The sequence below is a fragment of the Hemibagrus wyckioides genome, linkage group LG11 (assembly GCF_019097595.1).
Source record: "Hemibagrus wyckioides isolate EC202008001 linkage group LG11, SWU_Hwy_1.0, whole genome shotgun sequence".
Lineage (NCBI taxonomy): Eukaryota > Metazoa > Chordata > Actinopteri > Siluriformes > Bagridae > Hemibagrus > Hemibagrus wyckioides.
Window position 1 is genome coordinate 23,095,559 of NC_080720.1, and position 23,702 is coordinate 23,119,260.

At 35.7% G+C, this 23,702-nt stretch overlaps 1 protein-coding gene across 2 annotated transcripts in view; it reads left to right on the plus strand.

The window, feature by feature from the left end:
- The window catches only part of cntn4 (contactin 4), a 147,066-nt gene that overhangs the window by 37,780 nt on the left and 85,584 nt on the right, over positions 1 to 23,702 (plus strand). For both annotated transcript variants that reach the window (XM_058403878.1, XM_058403877.1), the window contains exons 3-5: positions 5,285 to 5,417; positions 11,535 to 11,710; positions 23,382 to 23,477. In XM_058403878.1, the coding sequence (XP_058259861.1) occupies positions 5,285 to 5,417; positions 11,535 to 11,710; positions 23,382 to 23,477 (405 nt within the window). The remainder of the gene's footprint in view (positions 1 to 5,284; positions 5,418 to 11,534; positions 11,711 to 23,381; positions 23,478 to 23,702) is intronic.

A 23,702-nucleotide genomic window follows, 5' to 3' on the forward strand; every position in this document is an offset into this window, starting at 1 on the left:
CGCAGAGCCCTAACCTCAACCCCACTGAACACCTCTGGGATGAATTGGAATGCAGACTGTGTACCAGGACTTCTTGCCTGACATCAGTACCTGACCTCACTAATGCTTCCGTGGCTGAATGAGCAAATCCCCACAACCACACTTCCAAATGTAGTAGAAAGCCTTCTCAAAATAGTGAGAACTGCAGCAAAGCAGGAACAACTCCACATTAATGCCCATGATTTTAGAATGGGATGCACATGTTGGTGTTATGGTCAGGTTTTGTCACAGTTTTTGCCAAATAGTATACATCTTGGATTGACGCCAGTCCCACACACATTTGTACACACCTTCATGCACATATGCACACCTAGGGGCAATGTAGCCAGTACACCTACCCGCATGTTTTTTGGGAGGTGTAAAGAATTCCAAAAGCCCAGAGTAAACCTACACAGTAACCAACCCTCTCAGGCATCTACTCTACCTAGTGTGTAAAAAAAAAATAATTAATATTGTAATAAGGTCAACAATGTTTTAATCTATGGCACCTTTTATTTATACATACAGAATATGAATTTCTTCAAATGCAAAAAAAAAGTTTATGTGTTCTGTCATACATTGGATATGAGCAAGTACTCTATATAAAATTAATTGTGTTAGTCATGATGCAAAGCTGTAGGGTGTGTTTCTGCTTTATAAGTGACACCTCATATCTGTCAAGGTTCTTAATAAAAATAATTGGTATATAACAGTAAAAGAGATGCTTTCTCATTAAAAAAGTGCATCCCCTTCTTGGCTTTCAGTAAAATGAGACACAGGTTGATGTGAAGAAAAAGATGCAGATGTGTATAACAGAAACAAAATGTCTAGTTGCCTCAGAACTACAGAACTGATATTAAATTAAGAAAAAATTACACTACATGGCCAAAGGATTGCGAACACCTGTTGATCACCTCCCTATGTGGGCCTTCCCAAACTGTTGCTGCAATATTAGAACACAGTTGTATAGGACAGTGCTCCTGTGGGCCATGCAAAATCCATGAAGGTATGATGAAGAGTCAAGTTTATTGTAATATCAAAGAGGGGCTAAATCTGGAACCAGATATTAAAAAATCATAGTATGAGAGTATGGGTTAGAGAACAGGAATGTAAACATCCCCTCTTCACAAAATTTGTGCTGGATTATGTGGTATTTCTGATCTCTACATTAAACATTCTAAACCAATGTAGCAGATGTTTTTTTTTGTTTCTTGTTCTTCAATAAAATAAAAAACACCTTCACACCCAAAAAAGACTAGAACACATAAATTATCAAGTGGGTGATTTATATAAATATATAGATTTGGTAAAGGCATGGTAAAATCAAATATCTTTTGGATTATTTATAATAGGGCATCATGAGATATTGAAGTTAATAGATCCTGAAAAAGGGATTTATATAGTGTGGATGTACTCTTTACTGAAAGGGTAAGAAGTAAGCGTAAGAAGTTAAAAATATGACTGCTGATAATGTAAGCTGTAATTTTAGCCATTTCAGCATGATTTGTATAAGAGGCTTGATGAGTAAAGCCATGGACTTCAGAGCCAGATGAATAAATTTAACTATTCTTACACACTAATGATCCAGTTCTATGCAGCAATCACTGAGTCAATCCTTACCTCCTCCATGACTGTGTGATTCAGTTCTGATAATTCATAAGCAGGGCACCAGAAAAGATATGCCAACACTTCAGAACACAGGAAAGAAATGAGCTCCGCTAATACTGACAGCAGTGTCATGAATTATGCTAGCAAGACAATCACAAGATTGCAAAAATACATTTTTACATTGAAAGAATTTGATTACTAGTTGTAATGATATGAGATTTAAATTAGATTTTTATGAACAGCTCATGACAGCTATTTTACAAATATCCTTGTTTATCTTTATTTTGTTGTTTTTTGAATGTCTACTTTAATTGCATTGATTATTTTTTATTAATATATAATTTAAGAAAGTAAATCAAAAGAGAAGTAAAACTTAAAAGCATAAACCCATAGATAAAAGACAGAAACGAAACATACTACGAAGCTTAAAAGATCTTCAAATGCCTGGGAGAATAAATATGCTTATAAATTGCATTTAAAGATGCCTATATACTATAGTATGTATGAAAAAGAGACAGTTGTGCCAAAATCTCAGAGCTGTTATAGAAAAGGCATGGTCACCTTTGAACTTCTTCTTTGTTCATAGTGAGAGTAAGATATCTGATTAGATTATGCCAAAGCTTGTCCTCTCATCTGACCACTCAGTGTGTAATGTGGGGTACACTGTGAGATGTGTTTCTGTTCAGCATTACAGAGTTGTTATATGAGTTAACTTTCTGTCAATGCAAACCAGGCTGGATATTCTCCTCTGACCTCTCTCATCAAGTCTCTTTCACTGTCAGAAGTCCACTAGGATCAGTTCTGATGTATAATGTGAACATTAACTGCAGCACTTGACCTGTATCTACATTAATTTAAGTATTGCAATGCTGCAGTATGATTGGCTAATTGGATGAATGGCGGGATGAGTTGGTGTACAAGTCTTCCTAATAAGGTTGGTGTTGTGTAATAAAGGTGGTGAATGTGTATATATCTTAAATTATTTTTAACATACACTATATTGCCAAAAGTATTCGCTCACCTGCCTTGACTCGCATATGAACTTAAGTGACATCCCATTCCTAATCCATAGGGTTCAATATGACGTCGGTCCACCCTTTGCAGCTATAACAGCTTCAACTCTTCTGGGAAGGCTGTCCACAAGGTTTAGGAGTGTGTTTATGGGAATTTTTGACCATTCTTCCAGAAGCGCATTTGTGAGGTCACACACTGATGTTGGACGAGAAGGCCTGGCTCTCAGTCTCCGCTCTAATTCATCCCAAAGGTGTTCTATCGGGTTGAGGTCAGGACTCTGTGCAGGCCAGTCAAGTTCATCCACACCAGACTCTGTCATCCATGTCTTTATGGACCTTGCTTTGTGCACTGGTGCACAGTCATGTTGGAAGAGGAAGGGGCCAGCTCCAAACTGTTCCCACAAAGTTGGGAGCATGGAATTGTCCAAAATGTCTTGGTATGCTGAAGCATTCAGAGTTCCTTTCACTGGAACTAAGGGGCCAAGCCCAGCTCCTGAAAAACAACCCCACACCATAATCCCCCCTCCACCAAACTTTACACTTGGCACAATGCAGTCAGACAAGTACCGTTCTCCTGGCAACCGCCAAACCCAGACTCGTCCATCAGATTGCCAGATGGAGAAGCACGATTCGTCACTCCAGAGAACGTGTCTCCACTGCTCTAGACTCCAGTGGCGGCGTGCTTTACACCACTGCATCCGACGCTTTGCATTGCGCTTGGTGATGTATGGCTTGGATGCAGCTGCTCGGCCATGGAAACCCATTCCATGTAGCTCTCTGCGCACTGTTCTTGAGCTAATCTGAAGGCCACATGAAGTTTGGAGGTCTGTAGCGATTGACTCTGCAGAAAGTTGGCGACCTCTTCGCACTATGCGCCTCAGCATCCGCTGACCCCGCTCCGTCAGTTTACGTGGCCTACCACTTCGTGGCTGAGTTGCTGTCGTTCCCAAACACTTCCACGTTCTTATAATACAGCTGACAGTTGACTGTGGAATATTTAGGAGCGAGGAAATTTCACGACTGGATTTGTTGCACAGGTGGCATCCTATCACAGTTCCACGCTGGAATTCACTGAGCTCCTGAGAGCGACCCATTCTTTCACAAATGTTTGTAAAAACAGTCTGCATGCCTAGGTGCTTGATTTTATACACCTGTGGCCATGGAAGTGATTGGAACACCTGATTCTGATTATTTGGATGGGTGAGCGAATACTTTTGGCAATATAGTGTATATGCACTTTTTTATTTTTGGAATATTTGTTCTACTGAAATCTTCTGAAAATCTAAAATGAATACTTGTACATAGAAGAAAGGTAAAGTAATATATAGAACAAAACACAAACATAAAATCATGTTTACAGAATTTGCCTCAAACAAGTGTGAAATAGCAGTAATGATTTTCCCAGCTCGGTGTTTGTTCTTATACATTGTTACATGTTAAAGCTATATACTGAATAATGTGAATTGTCTGAGAAGGATTTTTTTTGGTTTGCTTTTTTGAGAAATTCTTTCTATTTATTTATTGCACAGTGTTGCACTGAGAGCCCCTGCTGCTAAAAAGCTTTAACTCTTCTGCATGGAACTTAAATGAGCAGTGCTAGTTCAGGGGGTTGGACTGCAGTTGCAGGAGCTCCTGCTGCTTGAGTGTAAGCCAGCTGACCTTTGGAGCATTTCACACTACTTAAGCCAGCCTTAAGTGTCTGTGTGCACTTGGTTTGCGTGCTGTATTCGCACCAGTTGAATCCTACTTTTACTGAAAACACATTTGTTTTTTATGTGACAAAGTTGCATATAACCACTCATATTGTGAGCTATAACTAATGCTCACCAATTATTTTTGCTTTCTTTGTTTTTTCCCACTTTTTTGGCCTTAAGAGAATAGTATTATGAAACATAAATCAATTAACCACACATTTGTGGGTGAATTGTTCTTATAGTTGTAATAATATTTTGCAAAGTTGGACTTAAAGATGTTTTCCCAGCAGAACAAAACCTCAGTCGTAGTAGAAACCGTTCTTGTGAGTCCTAGGAGATTGCATTAGACTGAGACAACTGTACTCAAAATACACAATGTGATATAACCGAGAAACACTTACACAATATATGGAACTGACTTGCGCTGAGACATTTTAATGGCTGGTGAGTTAATGAGGAACACACATATCTGATTCCAACAAAAGTGTGGAGACGGATACAAGCGCAGACTTAATTAAACAAAAGACAAACACAACAAACAAAGACAAAGCAGAAATCATACATAGAGCAAGAACAAATTCTATGCACAACAGGCTATGCACAACTTTAATATCCTCAAGTGCTAAATTGGAATCTCATCATTGTGACATTTTAGACAGAACAGAAAAACCACTTGCTCACTCATTTGCTGTAACTCTACCACTAGTACAGTGTTGGCTAAAGTGTAATACAAATTGACATAAAAAAAAAGCTTTCCTAAAACTGTTGCCTAGACAGTGGTGTCAAACAATGTCAATTGATATGCTTTATCTCCTTGTGGTTTTTGCTCTCTAATGGTCTCCTAAGGTTGGTCAGTTCTTGGTCCATTACAGATCACTTATTTTGCAGGCAGGCTTGCAGTATGCAAATGAAATTTGCTTATCATTTCTCTTATTTCTATTTCTTTGACAGTGGACAATGTACTGCAGGCTCCCATTATCACCAAGCAGCCTGGCAGCATCGTATTCCCAGTGGACTCCTTGGAGAAAAGCCAAGAAGTTGTTTTTAGTTGTGAAGCTCAAGGACAGCCACCACCATTCTACAGGTGATTTCTTTAGTGGTCCTACCCATAATAACTTATACCTATACCCATAATAACTGTCAATAACCCAATCAAAAAGGAATCTGAAGTTTATTACTTTATTTTGTCATGTTATTTTTTTTTTTTAAATGAGTGCATATATATATATACATACATATATATGTATATATATATATATATATATATATATATATATATATATATATATATATATACAGTAATCCCCCTCTATATCGCGGTTCATATATCGTGGTCCGGGTATATTGCGGATACTGGGTATTTTTTGTGGATTTTCCCGGTATATTGCGGTATCCCCAAACGTTGTAGTGAATTGTTTTTATGTTGAAATAAGGTAATTTATTAATAAAACAAATAATTATTAATTACAAAATATAAACATTAATTAAAATAAAGTAAATGTTAATAATATATCAAATACTGTACAGCATAGCGTTGTTTAGGAAAGCTGGGTGCGGGGAAGCTGAAAATCAAAATACAGTACGGCTGTAGGAACGAGTCTGGCCAATCGGAATGTCCCATTCATTTAATCACGGTTGTGATTGGCTGCTGGCTATGCGTGCAGTTGGGGATAGGAAAAAAGAATTCTCCAGCATCCCAGTTTTTCGTGTGCCACTGTCCCGAAGTGTTTCGTTTTGTTCTGTGTATGCTGTATTTTTACGGTTTTTCTGCAAGCCCTATTATGTCACCCAGATGCTCTGCACCTTCTAAGGCTTCTGGCAAGGAACATACATACATACAGTACTCACTATAAATGTGATATTTCTACAAATTTACCCAAAATTCATCGTGCTATATGCTTGCAAATGTTTTCTATGTGTGTTTCAAGAGTGTGGGAGGGTAATTTACGGATTAAACAATTAAAAAAAAACGTTTGGGGGATTCCGCGGATTTTCGTTTATCCCGGGTGGTTTTGGAATGTAACCCCCGCGATAAATGGGGGATTACTGTATATATATATATATATATATATATATATATATATCAATGAATTATTCTAAAATAAAATCTTTTGAAGAATGCTTTTTACTTCCACTAAACAGAAAACATAGAAAACATTCTTAAAGAATTTGAAACAGTAGAGACTTCTCAACGACATAGTTGATTAATTTGCAAAAGCCAAGTATGTTCTCTCTACTCCAAGTGTCTTGAATGGATCAATGCCATTTTCTTCACTGCAGCTGCTGAGGTTTCTGTGTACAGACAGGTCTGTTTTACTCCCTAAGGATTAAGGTAGCCTAATGGACGATCTAATAAGCCGCTTCCCGTTTCCTGTCAGCTTGGCCAAATCGCCTGGCCTCAAGGTGAACGTCTTCCTCCTGGCAGCTCCCAAGTCCATCACTTTCAAAAGTCATTAAACTGCAAGCCGTTGTGCTATGCCTGCCGCACTCATTATCGTGCTGTTAGCCATTTTAGCCTTAGTAGCTAACCTGCCCTCCCTCCTGTAAAGTCATTTCATTCCTCAGTCAATTTAAGTTCATAGAGCCCTGGAGATAAATGAAATCTGTGTTTCTTAGTTTTGTGCAAAGACAGCTGGCTCAGGTGTGTATCATCAGCTTTAGGTTTACGTACAGATGGGAAACAAAGGAATTTTAAGATAAAATGTCTACTGTCTTCAGAGCCAGATGTTTTCATAATGCTACATAATGTCTTTTTAAGTGTAATCACATAAGTAAATGAAGTAGATCAGCTGCAAAGTGTTTTACCAATACAGTACCTTTAGTTATAAAGTTATGCATATTGCATTCAAATACAGTACATCCATAAAACATATATTATTCTCATTTTGCAACACTGCCTCATGTGCATCTTCTTTTATTACTTCACTAGTGTATCAATCTGATAGAGCTGTTGACACTACAGGCAAACCAACCTTTATGCATGTGCATAGTGGAGTTTCTTGCTATGAATTATCCCTAAAGAATACACTTAAATTAAATTAAATTAAATTAAATTAAATTAAATTAAATTAAATTAAATTAAATTAAATTAAATTAAATTAAATAAATAAATAAATAAATAAATCGGTATCTAGGATTTCTGTCTGCATATAGAATCACTGAAAATTGCATTGTGTTTAAACTCTTGAAAATTAACTTACACTCTTCTCACATTAGAATTCTCTCACCTCACAGTTTTCCAGTTTTCCTTGCTTTCTAACAAGAAAAAGAAAGAAAAAGTATTTTTTAAGGGTGACAGTAATAAAAAAAGTCCACAAAAAATATCCGAAATTTGAAATGAGCTTACAGTGAAGTGTAAAATCTAAAACAGTACATATCATTTTAATAGTAGTGATAATTAGAAAGTGATTAAAAGTCTGTTTGTGCTATGAGAGTCTTTAAGACAGACTTTTCAGTTTCCAGTATCTTAGTAACACGACAAACTGTAAGTTTTTTTTCCATCTTATTAACTTGTCATGTCTGTCAAAACCTGTGAAGTGACATTAGAAGTTTTCTGTGACTTTGTCTTTATACGAACAAGAACAGCCCTCAGTTTTCATTACTGGCTGACTGATTTTTTTATCCTTGAAAAATTGCAGTGTTTCATGGAAATGTTATACATAAATGCATATTGAATTGACACTTATTTTGAAGGAATTAAAAATAGGTTTTACTAGTTGTGTTTAGCAACTAGTCCTACTAGTTAATCTCCTTAAACTAAACTGAGTGAAACTGATCTCAGTACAAGACACTTGGAGTAGACAGAGCACACTTATTTTTTGCTAAATTAATCAACTATGTGGTTGAGAAGTCTCACTGTTGCAGCAAACTCTTCAAGAATCACACATCTACACAAGTTCCTACGTATGTTTTCTGTTTAGTGGAAGTAAAGGGCATTCTTTCAAAGTTTTGCTTCATAATTGTCCATTTTATATTGTGTTCTTAGCATAACCTGTATTCTTCTTCTTATTCTTCTTCTCTTCATTATTATTATTATTATTATTATTATTATTATTATTTGTCTTTTGTTTTTGTTTGGCTTTGCCCCCCCCCCTTTCTCTTGCTCGGTTTTTCTTTTCAATAACATTGTAATGACACCAGTACTGAATTGTCTGACAATGCATCTGTAATGTAATGTTGTTAATGCCAAATTGCTTTCAGTGAAATTTCTGGTGTGAGAACATGTTATTGTAATATGCAAGCTGAAGAAAGAAAACTGTCTTATACACTGGACATCCTGTCATCAAGCATCGTGTTAAGCACCAGGTGGTCAGATCTGTCTTAACACAGACTTGGGTTAAATTCACAAGTACACATTGTGTAGTTGGACAAAAATTTGTGCCACTTGCTCATCCACAGCCCACAGATTGTCTGAGGCAGCAAGTTTTTTTAATATAATTATAGGACAACAGTCATTTAAGCAGCTTAAAATTTATTTTTTTTATATCTCTGACCACATCCATGCATGTTGGCATTTATCCCTGCATTAAGACTCAATTGGTTTAGTAGAAACAAAGCTGTAAGAGCTGAGAAATCACTGAGAAAGCACAAAGTGTGCATTGTCTATTCCCTCTAGCAGAATTTAGTTTCAACCCTAATCTAACACATTCGCTTCACTGTTCAGATTCCTCTCAAGACCTCACAGCCTGATTAGTTGTGTTACATTACAATTGGAATTAAACTCCCCAGGAGGCAAGTCCACCAGGGGCAGCGCTCCATTACTAGTTAGAATTGATTGTAATAATAGAAGTAATGCTCCATTCTGATGTCGTTAGTCTTAATATTGAGACTCCTTTCCACCATTTGGTGGATCACTACATTGTAATAAGTAACTTAACCATGCATTTAAACAGAGCAAAGCATAGTAAATAGAATTATATTTGTTACACATTAAACACATTATATTAGAATTGTATATGCTGTAGTATAGATATAGTCTCCTCCAAAATTATTGGAAACTCAATTTTTTTGTTCTTGCTATACCCTGTTGACTTTAGGTTCAAGATTAAAAGATGAATATGAGAAGATACACAGAATTTCAGCTTTCATTTCCTCTGATTTACATCTAGATGTGTTAAATAACTTAGGACCTTAGGTGGCAAACCACCCAATTTTTAGGTGAGCAAAAGTATATGATCAGTAAGTCCACCCATCCATCCACAGGCACACACACACCCATTTACTTACAACAGACAATTTAGAGAGACCAACCTGCTAACGCATGTCTTTGGACTGGGGAGGAAACCAGAGTACCTGGAAAAAAGCCTCGAAGCACAGAGAGAAATCCACACTCAGGGTGGAAGCGGGAATCACACCCCCAACCCCCCTGAGGTGCAGGGCAAATGTGCTAACCACTAAGGCAGTGTACCCTATAACATTATTTTCACTTAATGTAGCACTTTGTGCCAACAGTTAAACTTTGCTCTCATTTACCATATTTGTTGGCTCTCATTTTGGCATGGGATTTTAGGTGGGATTTTTTTCACCACAGTGTCAGGGCTATGGTTGTTCTATGAAGAACTTCTCCTATCTGAGTGCTGTGGATCTCTATAGCTCTTTATGATTGATGCTTGTCCTCCTGGTTACTTAGCTGATTAATGCCCTATCTGTTCAGTAACTTTTGGTGGTACACCTCACAGTCACGTTTGTGTCATTTTTTAATTTGGATTTAATGGTGTTCAGCAGAATGGGCAAAGGTTTTTTTTTAAATAACTAAACCCAAATTGATACTTTTGTCAGCAACCTAAGATAAGAATTTTATATACACAGATTGTCAGGCAGTTGGCAATTTATTCAGGATCTGTCAAAATTACCCAGTAAATAGAGGAACCCATCACTTTCTTATGTTTGGCTCCTAAACAATGACTCAATAATGTTAAATATCACAAAATACCCACTGTGCCCCAACAATGGACTATAGCATTTACTGTAGCATAATCTGCTGCAAAATCCTTTGGGTCACAGATTAAACCTGTCACAGTCCTTCAAAAACCTTTTACTGACCTTGTCATTTAAGAAAAAAAATATATATTGAGTGCTAGGTGGTTTGATCTGTTTATGTTACAATATCAGGTGAATAGCACATTGTGTGTCTACAAATTCCTTTGTGGCACGTGTAATCACATAGTAAAGATGACTTTGTTATGGTGAAATATTATTTTAATAACAATGTTGAGAACTTATATACTGTGATAGATTACAGCATGTGCAGAGGTGCTTTTTTAGGAGAAACATAATTTTTTGCACGCACAATTTTGTATATGTGCAAATATCCTGGCTATCACTTTGTTTAGGAAAATGTAATGCATCTATGTACAATAAACAAAGTAAACCAAACACTGTGATGTTTTGACATATTACACATAACCAAAACTGTATATGAAAAATACTATTGACAAACTTAAACAGGGAAGATCCATACATTTGTGCCTAAAATTTTAATAATTGCTATTGTAGTCCATCTTCAGAAATTCTAAATATGTTTTGTCATAATATAATTAAAACCATACATTTCATTGACTCTGTTTTCAGTTAACTTTCTGTGGACACTGTCAGTTGAAAAATAGTTAATATAATATTTTCAAATAGATGCTTTGCACATGAATGATGACTTAGATCGTGAGCAAGAGCAGCATAGAATTTAGCGATATTGATTTTTGCGTTTCATTTGCTTTAATAAGGGAAGAGAAGAATCGGCTGCCATCATGACTAAATTACATCCTTCAGTGATCAGGCAAATTTGTGCAATGATCACCTAGCCCTCTATAGAGCTCAGGCCTGCCAAATGCTCACTGCACCTATTAGTTTTAATTGCTCCTCCACTGTGATTAAGTCCCTTTTTGATGTGGTTCGACTGGGTTTCAAGCAAGATGGATGAGTAGAAGTTGTGCTCTTTATTGTGGTCCAGCCAGATTCTGGCTCAGTGGTTAGATGTCAGGGATCTGATATTATATTCACACATTAAATATTTTAGTCCATAGTCATTACTGTATAATTTATAGTAAAATGCTAGATATGATCATGTTATGATAAATAAATGTCAGCATTTGTATTTTGTAAAAGTAAGCATTTGTTTAATTTTCCACTATAAGCAGTATTTGCGTGAAACCTTCATAAGTGTGTACATGCGATCCAATACTGTTGTTTGGTCTTTGTCATTTAGGTGGAAGCTCAATGGCACCAGCATTGATCCAACATTTGATTCGCGCTACACTCTCTTTGGTGGAAACCTCCGCATCACTCAGTTGAACAAAGACCAGGACTCTGGAACCTACCAATGCTTTGCCTCCAATTCATTCGGGACCATCGTAAGCCGCAAGGCCAGCCTTACCTTTGCATGTAGGTTGAATGCTTTATCCCTCCTATTTCTTTAAGATGTGGCACATCAAAGATTCTTTGGTTGCAGTGGATGTGATAATACATGTGTCTGCTGATTACAGCATTAAATGTTCAACTGGAAATTCCACCCCCTTTCTATATCAAAGGTGGGAATCTATATTTTCCCACTAGTTAAATCAGTCAGATTATTAAACTATGTATGTGTAGTGAATGAAGCAGGATGCAATTGTAAAAAGTAAAATTAAAAGTTTATTGGAGTAACTCATTAATCATCATAATTATTCCAGTCAGGGGTCAGAAAACAGGCAGGCAAAACTAAACAAGGTGACCATACGTAACACATACATGTGAAGAAAGGCATGGTCCGAAACCAGGAAGTAAAATTATGCAGAGAAAAATGGGTATAAGAAAACCAAGAATCCTTAATGCACCATAGCACATATGAGACTTTGTAATTCTTGGAAAGTTAAAAATAAACTAACAAATCAAACTAGGTAGACAAATTTGTGACACTGCCAAGAAGTCATCAGAAAACAATGACAGCATTGCTTTTTTGTAGTCACTGCCATCAATGTTGTTATTGAGATAAATTTGTCTTCTTAAATCTGTGTTTTGATTCGGCTCATAAATAAATAAATAAATAAATAAATACACACGTACACACATACAACTAATAATGCTTAATAATGTGCTTTGCCTTGATGAATTTATTATAAATAAAATTCTTCCAACCTTTAGTATGATTCTTGGGAGTGATGCACTTTCTGTTCCTAATTGGCCCTGCAGTCTTACTTGACAGTGCTGACAGCACTGACAGTGAATGACTGGTAGCCCCCTCAGATTTCACTGTGCATTCCTGCATCCACAGCCTACTCATTCAGAGTCAGCTCTAGAATTACTGGCAGCCTTCATGAAAATGGGAAGAAATGAATATATTAAATGAGTAATACAGGCAGTGGTATTTTCACCTGAAACAAAAAGTTTTAGCACAATATCTTTAAACAAAAAAGTTTCCTAAAGTTGAGCCGGTTTTGTATTCATCTGTACACAACTGTGTTTTAGAAATGTAGATAGTATTTGTGAAGTCTCCTCTGAAGAGGATAATGGCACTGAGTCTCCTCTAGCAATGTCTAATGGCATATAAAAATACTTGTGGGGAGATCTTGGGCTACATTTCCATGCAGAAAATTGTGAACTCTTATGTGTTGTTATGTTTCTGAATGTGCACTGACCTTTTAAATTCACCACATGGTTTTTCAGTATTTGTCAAATCACATATCATATATCAAATCACATCGCAAAATACAGATTTTGTGTTCAAACAACCAATTCTATGTTGACTGGATTGTATTATGTGGGTCAATACTATGAGGAAAAAACCATCTCTTGCAAAGTCAACCTCCTGGCAATCTTCCTAAGAGCCTCTTAATCACTAGAAGCACAACAACCCCAAAGCATCACTCATCCACAACCATATTTTACAGTGTGTATTAGATGCTTGTCCTTGTATGCAGCTAAGCATGCGGATAGTGTGCATGGCTAAAGAAAACACACACAGCACACAATTCTAGATGTAGTTTTAGTGATGTTCGATGAAGCTCGGGTATTGCATTTTGAGAGTACGTAGTTGGAACTTAATGCCATGAATCAAGTTAAACTGTGCATTTCTGAAATTGTGGTGTTGTGTTTTGCATGTTCATCCTTCCTCAACATGGCAAAGTTTTTATTGTTCCAGACATTTTTTTATTTACCCTTTTGCTTAGTGCTGTTGTACTTTTTCTATGTATTACCTTATTAATGATCAAAGCCCATTGTTTGCTCCAGTGGTGATGGATAACAAAGGGATCTAATGTCACACAAAGAAAACTGGCAGACAAATCCATCAATTACCCAGACTCCTGACCTTACATGGGCGCAGATTGTTGTCATAAGCATCTTGGCCTGTCTACCATCCATCTTCTTTATTACTCATACTATAACTTAATTAACTCCAATGTGTGATGGATCAAGAGAGTAATTTAAAGGGCAGCTGATGGTATGAGACAGGCTATTTTATAATTCGGTCACTTAATGCAGGAGAATTTAGGGGGAGTTGGGTGGTGGATGTGGGAGTACAGAGAATCATGAAGCATGGTGCAAATTCATTTCTCAACTTATGCATTTGTAAGCTGGCTGACTAAGAGCTCTTTATCCCTTTAGCAGGAAAAAATAAACAGAGATGTATTATGCTGGATAGTTCTTTTGCAAATGTATTCACTGTTTATCTCAACATTTTTTTCTGCTGCACAAGCATACAGTTTTAATTAGCCCTTTATTTATTAATTTTATACACTGAATGGTTTAGTCTATATCATCAAGGACATTTATTGAAAGGTGCCTGTACCATAGAAGTCTCATGGTGTTTGCCCATGTGAGCTACAGAAGTATCAGAAAAAAAGGCATTTTCTTATTCTTGAGTTTGTGAGGATTTTTTTTTTTGCCTTCCTTTCAATAGTTATTTTGGCAGCACAGATATTGAAAAACTTGCATAGAACTGTAATAGTCAATGTGTGCAGTGTTTCTGACATGGTAATTGAGTTCTGGTATTCAGTAAGGTGTTTTAATTAAATTGTTAATGATAGAGAACAGTGCACAGTACCTTTATCATGTTTCTTAAGTGTCATTACCTTCAGAGGACCTTGATTTGAATTCTTATATTTCCCATGGTTCAGCCATCAGGTTCTGCTTTGCTGCATATTAACAAGTATATGGTTATTAAACTTTCTAATAGATACTAGATTTTATATATTAAAGATAATATGGGATATAATAAGTTTAATTGTAATAATGATATTTAGCTCTGCTTAGGTTTTTGTCTTCTACCTTTTAAAGATTCTTTTAAACACACATATCTATTCATGGAGGCAAATCTGTGGAAAATATGCAAGCCATAATTAACTCATTATATGCTTCAATTATCATGACTGGATAATTAGTGCTTTATTATCTTAATCAGTTTAATCACTTTTAAGATTGAAGACAGTGCAGTAAAAGTCTGCACACAAGATGGAGATTTAAGAGGTACATAATACACCTGAATGACAATATAAACTGTTTTAATCAAACTCAATATGTTAATACAAATGCAGCAATAACACATTTATGAGAGAGGGAGAGAGAGAGAGAGAGAGAGAGAGAGAGAGAGAGAGAGTTTCAATGTCACCTGTTTGTTTTTCAGCAAACCTTTTAAATACATTTTACATTAAAAGTATTAAGTTGAGAAAAAGATAAAATTAATTTTAGAGACTTCTCTAGGAGTGTGTTTATGGGAATGAATCATCTGGAGATTTCTGGCAGAGCAAAAGAAAAAAAAAAGTTAAATACATAAAAATTATTTCTTATGATTACTTTCAAGGTCATTATATTTGCCTTTTATTACAATCATAAGATATATAAACATAAGTCATAATAAATATGACTGATTGATTGCTTCATGAGTTCAATTTAGCCTGTTTGTTTATTTTTTCTCAGTACCAGACAGTCCTCTGCAGTATTGTTAATCTGCAGTGGGGTGTAGTCCAGTAATAATGTTTGTTTTAATGACTAAAGCAGCTAATGCTACCAGAATAACTAGCAGTAACATAGCTGAGCATTTTATTAACATTAATCAATTAAATCAATTAAATACAGTTTTTTTCAGCTTGGCTCATCATATTCTGTCATATAAAGGACAGACTGCACATATGCCTGACATCTAAAATGACATCTTTACAAATTTTTCTCCTAGCTCTCTATTTTATGGAGTGACTGTGATAGATATAATTAATGTATGAGAGCTATGAATGGGTTTGTATTGTTTTGTATATGTAAGAAGTTATATGGGTATATATAGGAAGTATCAATAGGTGAATGTGAAAGTGTTGTATTGTGAATATATGCGAGAAGTACAGTTAGTAAACTGGGAGTATTTCTTTTACTTGTTTAAAAGATAACAGATAAATAAAGGCATTAATGCCATCTTATTTTCACATCTTGACGTTTTCTTCTGTGAGGCATTGACATGCAATTCCAGTTAAAGAGATGCTAGTCAAGTGACAAAGTCAAAGCAGCAGGGGTTTCAGTCCCGGATAAATTAAGAGAGGAAGGAAAAGCATTTACAGTGTCTTTTTTCAAAAGCATGAATCATCAAGTACTTGCATATATTCATATATTTTGCAAAAGAAACTGTTTTCTTGAGGAAAAATAAAAAACATTGCAAAGGATATGGTCGATCGTGCTAGGTTATTTTCTTTGCAAAATGTGGGTTGCGAATTTTTCTTTAGAGAAAGACAGGCAATGTTCTTAAGATGTAGAAATAAAGATGCACAAATAGAGGTGCACTATTGTACTTGTACTTTAGTTCCTTGTTCAGATTAAGCATGCATAATATTACATTGATATCCATGGTTTGGAATTAAAACTGCACTTCTAGATTATAAGGATTTCAGTGCAGGACAAGGTTAGACTTTCATTTCATTTAATAATAGTCTAAGCTTTTCCGGCACTGAGAATCCAAAATTAGGCCTAAATTGGCTCTGTTATGGAAGAGAATATAAAACATATCAGACACTGTAGTAAAGCTAGAGATCTGATTTGTGATATAAGGTCATTTCAGTTAATGTTGATTACTATATGTGTTGTCACTAGTTACCCTAACCCTAGCAGCAATTGGTGTTTCTGGGACACATTGGACATTCACATTGATTTTAAGACAGTAGGAAAGATTAAATAGCATGGTCTGATTAAACATTCTATTCTAACAACTTATATAGCTTTGTAGCATGACATGACAAGTTAAAAAAAGTCTTACAAGTACAGATCACTAATGGAAATTTATTCCTCTCTTTTTGGTTGTCTATTGACACAGTATGCTGTTGACAGAGCATGTTTTCCCAATGTACAGGAAGTGAATAATGTGTATAAACTCTTTCTTTTCTACCCTTTTCCTTTCTCTCCCCCAGTCTCTTTTGAAAAGCCTCAGCTGCATACTAGCCTTAGGTGGCCTATTGAGGGTGGCTCTCAGGGCAACTTATACAACAATGGTGCCTTTGCTCTTTTTGGGAATGACAAGAAGCAACCTTGATGTACTTGGCCAAAAAAAAAAAGTAAAGAATCCTCTCATGTAGATGGTGATAGTGAGTGTCTGAGTGTCTCAAGATGGCTTCGTGTATCCATCTTTTGGAATCGTAAATCATAAACATCCTTTTTATCTGTTTCCAAAATATCTCCCCAAAAAGATACTCTCCCCCTTTTGTATAGTAAATTAATTCAGTACCTTAGATGTTGAATGCGTTTGTCCACTTTGTTCTCATAGGCTCTCCATTTTCTGACTTCTGTCAGGCTTTTATCTAACATCCTGTCCTCAACCACACATGAAAGTGCCACTCCAGGCCTTTGTTGCTGCTCTATCATCAGCCAGATTGGAACCAATAGACTTGCAATTGCGAGTGTATGAGTTCTGTACTCGCACAAACAAACGAGATATGTTTCTTGTTTGATAGAGAAAAGAGCAAATACAAAGCTTTCTCACTTTTTTAGTTTAGAGAGTAGAGATTGTATTCAGGGTTGAGTTAAAAAAATAAGTCAGGATTTAATACTAGAATTGTGCACATTGGTATTTAGACCTCAGAGGTAACTACAGACACAAGCCCTATTTAGAAGTTATACAAGAATTTTGCATGTGAAGTAAAGTTACACAGAATTACATGACCTTGGACTATACAGTTGAAAATGTATGAATGAGACAGATATAGTTGGGGTACTTTTATAATTAGTGAATGACGTATTTGTAAATATGGGCTAGAGTAGAGCTTTATCATGGCATATTTTCATGAAAGACTTTACATTGATAACTGCTTGATATTAAGTGTGTTTTTGTCTACTTTTACACTTTTGTGGTGTTCACTAACAGGTGTGAACTCTCTAGTTTATTGAAGTTGGGTGACAATTAGTAAATGTCAACCAAATTAATTTCAAGTCAGGAAAATACCATTTTATCCTTCTTGCAAAGATAATCTGGGTTTTAAAATACCATTGCACTGGCAAATCAGTGCACATCTTTGCAGGCTTTGTGAAATTTGTATCATAACATATTTGTAAATAGTATCATCAGTGATATTTTTAAATTGCTTATATTCATTGGTAGGTTTTATGTATTAGGTTTCTTTTAATACAGTATGACATCTTATGGATCTAGCATAGCAAAATACTTCCATAAGAAATTGTGAAATACTGAAATAAATTAAATAATTGCCTGAATGAAAGCTATTATTATTTTTCAGTTTATTACACCTAACCAAGTATCTAGATATTTAAGACTGCTATTTTGGACTGATAACATTCTGCTATTATTAAAAGTCCAATCCCACAGATCCTTATTACGATGACAACTGTTAGTATGTTTTGTTGCAAATAATGTACAGTATATTAGCTTTGTATTATGAATATTCAGGGCATGAACATAATGTCTCAGTTATTTTCCATAACTTTTTGAAACATTTTTTAGACATATGCAATATAATAGAAAAGAGCTGCCGCTAAAAATGTCAGTAGGAGCGAAAGAACACGTTTGTCATTCCAGTTTATCTCTTCTGTATTATACACATCAACTGCACTCAGCAAAGTGTCACTTCATGGTCTGCTTATTATCCACTGATTGGACACAATTTTGCACATAGTCAGTTGATGTGTGTAAGCATTAGAAGAGTGGCTAAGAACAATCACATTGTAGAAAGGCTTTCATGGAATTTCAAGCATATGCAGGCATTGAGACTGAGAAGCTCACTACATGTCAAGGGGTTGAAGAAGTGTGACAGTATGTAATTAAGTTCAATGGAGTTTAATCAATCTAGATAATTTACAGGGTGTTTTAAAAGAACAGTGGTTAAAGTTTTACATAGAGACCAGTTATTGCAGTATTAGGTGGCATTAATGCACACTCTGATATTAATGATGAAAAAATGGCTTTTCTTAAGAGGCAAGCAGAGTCTGAAATTGTTGTTAAATTAGAGTTGCTCCAGGGTTAAAGAGGTACTTATATTTTATTAAATAATTAAGAAAAAGCTACTTAGTAGACTTCCTGTGGCCAATATAACATACATTAGCTGACCTTTATAAGTAACTCTTCATAAATCAGTGATCTCTGTAATTTTGCATTTAAAGCTGGCCCTAAAGCAGAACCATCCAACAGTATAATACAGTCTGTGACAAATTAGAGGAAAAGTTCGGTCTGTTATTATGGGAAAATTTGGTTTGGTTTGATTATGCTTAGAGGATAGAGTTCCTGAAATTAATGTAAAGTTATTTTGAGTGACCAATTGTATTCCATGATGAATCATGGACATTTTTGAATCATGGGAGTGGTCTTCTTAATCATATACTTTAGTCTTCACAGTCAACAGATCTCAATCCAGTTGAACACCTATAGAATTTGGACCAACGTGTTTCACAGTGCTCTCCACCAAAACCTTTCTATATTACTGGGACAAAAATCCATGTACATGACTTATGCCTGCCCAGGCCACCTCAGACACCCACAACAAATGCTGAGACCCTTGACCACCTTTGATCATGCATATATTAGCCTCATGAATCAACAGTGTTATACATAAAGCCATATAGCCACAGGTCAAGAGCTTCAGTCAATGTTAAGCTCAAACAAAAGAAAATGTGATCTTGTGACCACAGCATTGTGCTTGTGACAGACAAGGTAGTTCTATGAAACAGTTGATCTCCAGGGATTTAAACATACAACAGCCTCTAGAATTTACAGAGAACAGTACAAAAAACAAAGAACATTTCTTTTGGCAGAAACACCTTGCTCAAGTTGAGAGGAAAGGCTGTCTTCACTCTCTGCTCTTGGAGGCTCTTTTTTCATGCCCTATTCCTGTCTGCTCCACCTATGTGTTCCAAAACAAGTCCCAGAGATGCAATATTGTATATTCCTCAGGTGCTTATAGTCTGTGTGTGTGTGTGTGTGTGTGTGAATATATATGTATAGCACAAAGTTATAATGCTAGCATCCTTCTTATAGTGGCAGTATCTTTATTCATAGTTTCTCAGAGATTTGTTAATAAATTCCAATGAACACTGTCTGCTGGTGCTGGTGAAATTAAATATTTTTCCAGATTTCAGTAAACTGGTATATTCTGAGCCTTAAAAATAATTTAGTCAGATAGCATTAACTAGAGCAGGAATAAGTATTAGAGCTCTAGAGGTATGTCCAAGTGTAAGTACTGATTAATAGAGGAATGGAGGGCTGCTGTGGAATTTTTAAGCTTTTAAACATATTTTTCTCATGGCATACCATATATTTTTAGTGTGTTTCTTTTGTCTAGGTTTAGTAGATCTACAACACACCAACAAATTCTCTTAAAGGCATTGATTTATAAGTATTTATCTGAAACCTATATTCTCAGTGCACCAACACTTAAAGAAAAAGGTTGTAGATAAGTGCATGAGCATGAGGATCACTGAGCAATACATTCACTTTAATAGTGAACACTACTGCTCATTCATGCAGCTACCCAATCCAGCAATGTGGAAGCAGCACAATGCTTAAAAACTTGCAGATACAGGTTAATGTTAATAGTCACATCAAACATCAGAATGGAGAAAAACACGAATTCACTGACTTGTTTGTGCTAGACAAGACGGTTTGAATATTTCAGAAGCACATGATATGCAGAAGCATATTTTGAAGCACAACATTCTCTAGAGTTTATACAGAATAGTGCAAAAAAAAAAAAACACAGAACATTTCTTTTGGCAGAAACATCTTGTTCAGGCTGACAGGAAAGGCTATTGTAACTCAAATAGCTACTGTAGTTTTAAAACCTTGGTGAGAAAATTATCAGTTGTGTCAAAAAGCAAAACACATCAAAGGTTTACACAGATGGACTTAAACATCAGAAGACTGGTCCTATCAGTGGAAAACAGGAATCCGAGGCTACATTGGGCTAAAGCTCACGCAAACTTAGTCAGCATCTATCCATATTTGGTGGCCATGTAACCTCAGTGTCTGGGTTTATGACCATGAATCTATTACTCTGTTTATAGCCAGCTTTTTTCCACAACATTTTGTAATTGTTTTATACTGTACAGGATGAGTGTAATTTAAATTAAATTTATTTGGTGGGCTTAAAACCTTCACATGGCTGGTTCTGGCCCTTTGGTTAATGTTTGATAACCCTGCTCTAAATTAAAGGGTTTTTTTGTTTTTGTTTTTTACATTTAAGTACTTCACGTACCATAAGTAAATCCTGTGTTTGTGGTACATGTGAGCTGATTCTTTATTTCTCTGAAAATATGAGAGAGTGAACTAAACAAATCATTTTCTCTCAACATCAAAGTTTTTTTTCAGGCCCAGAACAGTATGATGTGACTAAGTGGTTTTACCTCAAACTTCGTTTACATGTCATGTTCTCATCTATTTTATTTCATAATTGCAGTGCATCACACATCTAATAACTGCTTACTGCTTCCTCAAGAACACTGAGAGGTTCTGAAATTAAACACCCCAGCTGAGACATCAGAGGGCATCCATCCTTACAGGCCGCCTACCTCTCTGAATTAGCATCATCAAAGTTTTGAAGGACAAATATTGCAGGAAAAAATAACATCACCACCTAGTTTTCTTTTTCCATGACTAGCTGAAAAAAATAAATGAGTTCCAGAGGTATAGGTAATTTCAGTTTCTAAAGTCCTTTTGAAATGGCTTCGTAATGGTTGACAGCAAACCTGCGATGAATAAAGCACATAAGGGAGCTGATAAATAGGGGAGCCATTAAACCCATTGATGTGTGACTTATGCTTGGCAAAATACTGCTGTCATGGAGGTACAGTGGATTCCAAGCATGCTTGCCTGCTTGGGGGCTGTTATTGATTTCACCTTCACTTAATCAGTCTGTTGAATGCCATAAAACTATATGGTAGATGACAAAGAGTTTCATTTTTATGTTTAAGAGTTAGGAATGTCATAGATCATGCAAAAGCTTGAGGCTCTTTTGCAACTTCTGCACTTTTTTTTTATATTTATTTATTTATTTATTTATTTATTTATTTACTTATTTTACAGCAGTGGTTCCGTCCTTTCCCTGAGGACTGATATAGAATAGAGACTGGCTTGCTCCAACAAACTATCCAATCAGCTAGCTTTGATGTCATGAAGTTCCACACATACTGCAAATTAAATGAATAATTGCAAACGATTTCTCTTATACAGCTCTGGAAAAAAAATAAGAGACCACTGCAAAATACAGTTTTTTATGTTTTTTCTTACAGGTGCATGTTTTGGTGCGATGAACAGTTTTGTTTCATTTTTTGTGAACTGCTGACAATATTTCTCCTAAATTCAAAATATAACTATTGTTATTTAGAGTGTATATTTAAAGGAAATGACAACACATATACCCAATACAATAACGCAAGATCATGCAGTATTTGCAGAGCTTTAATAACTCAAAGAAAACAAAAGGAAAATAATTTGTAAACAAATTGTGTTAATGCTTTGGCTAAATAACATTAAGAAATCAGTATTTGGTGGAATAACCCTGATTTGCATGCGTTTTGGCTCCATGTTCTCCACCAGTATTTCACACTGCTGTTGGGGAACTTTATACCACTCTTTTTGCAAAAAAGCAAACAGCTCAGCTTTGCTTGATGGTTTGTGAACATCCATCTTCCTCTTGATGACATTCCAGAGGTTTTCAATAGGGTTCAAATCTGGAGATTGGGCAGTGGTCTCTTATTTTTTTCAAGAGCTGTATGTATAAACTGTCCTTTATGCATACAGGTACACAAAATAGAAAAGCCAAAAAAGAACAGAAAAAAGAGAAAACAAATCAAATGTTAAGCCTTAGCCTTTTAGTTGCTGATTTGTTTCCTGACCCAGCTACAGTTCATATTATTGTATCTCATTGTTATTATTATTACTGACAAAATTAATTAAGTTGTTTTAAACGATCGACTATTACACTAAACACCATATTGCTGCTAAAGATGACTAAAGGAAGTTCTGACATCACTCAAACATGCTGCTATAAGATATTACACTTACTGCTTTTCCTAAGCAAGTTGTCTTGTAGATTTAAAATTTGTGAGAATGTTGCTCATTTAGAGTTTTTATTCATTGTTAGCATTTAAGTCCTCGCTGCAGACATAAGGCTTTTTTTTTTTTCTTTTTTTTTTAGCACTTTGACTAATGCATTAAATAGTCTGCACACAGGATCTAATGTGGATAAGACACAATAGACACTGATGGGCCAAAGCTAATCTTTAACCATTTGTATCCATTTTAGCTTGGCTAGAGGCTGTGCCAGCAGGATTTCTTAATAAACCCACACCATGGGTGGTGATATATCCCTCAGTCATACTGCCAAGGCCCAAACTCTGAGAAACAACACAACTATTTATGTACTGAACTAGTCTTCAGTGAGTTCTATTTTCTGTTATTTTCCCCAGACCACCTCACACCACCCAGTGAAAAGTAGGTTGCTAATTTAATATCAAATATATTTTGAAGCAGCATTTTTGCATCAGTCTCAGCTTATTGTCTATTCCTGCTTATTTTCAAGGTTAATCTTTTCATATGCCCTTCTGTGTTGGCCTCTGTCTTAGAAATGAGTGAATTATTCATGAATTCTTTTTCTTTCAGATTTGGAAAACTTCAGAACTCATCGAAGAAGTGCGGTGTCTGTGAGGGAGGGACAGGGGGTGGTGCTTCTGTGTGGCCCACCTCCTCACTCAGGAGGTCGGTACATTAATTCCTAACAAGTGTATCCAATAATGTTTTCAACACACCCTCATCAGCTTCATGTAAGCTTTAATTTATTTTCAATTTGCAATTTTAAACTATGCTACAGTGTACAAAGTAACATTAGTTTGATGTCTGTCGTGCTATAAATAGCTTGCATTTGAAATAGCTACAGTAGCAGCTATTAGCTTAGAGTCAAGGTTGAAGTTGGTAGCTGTAGCT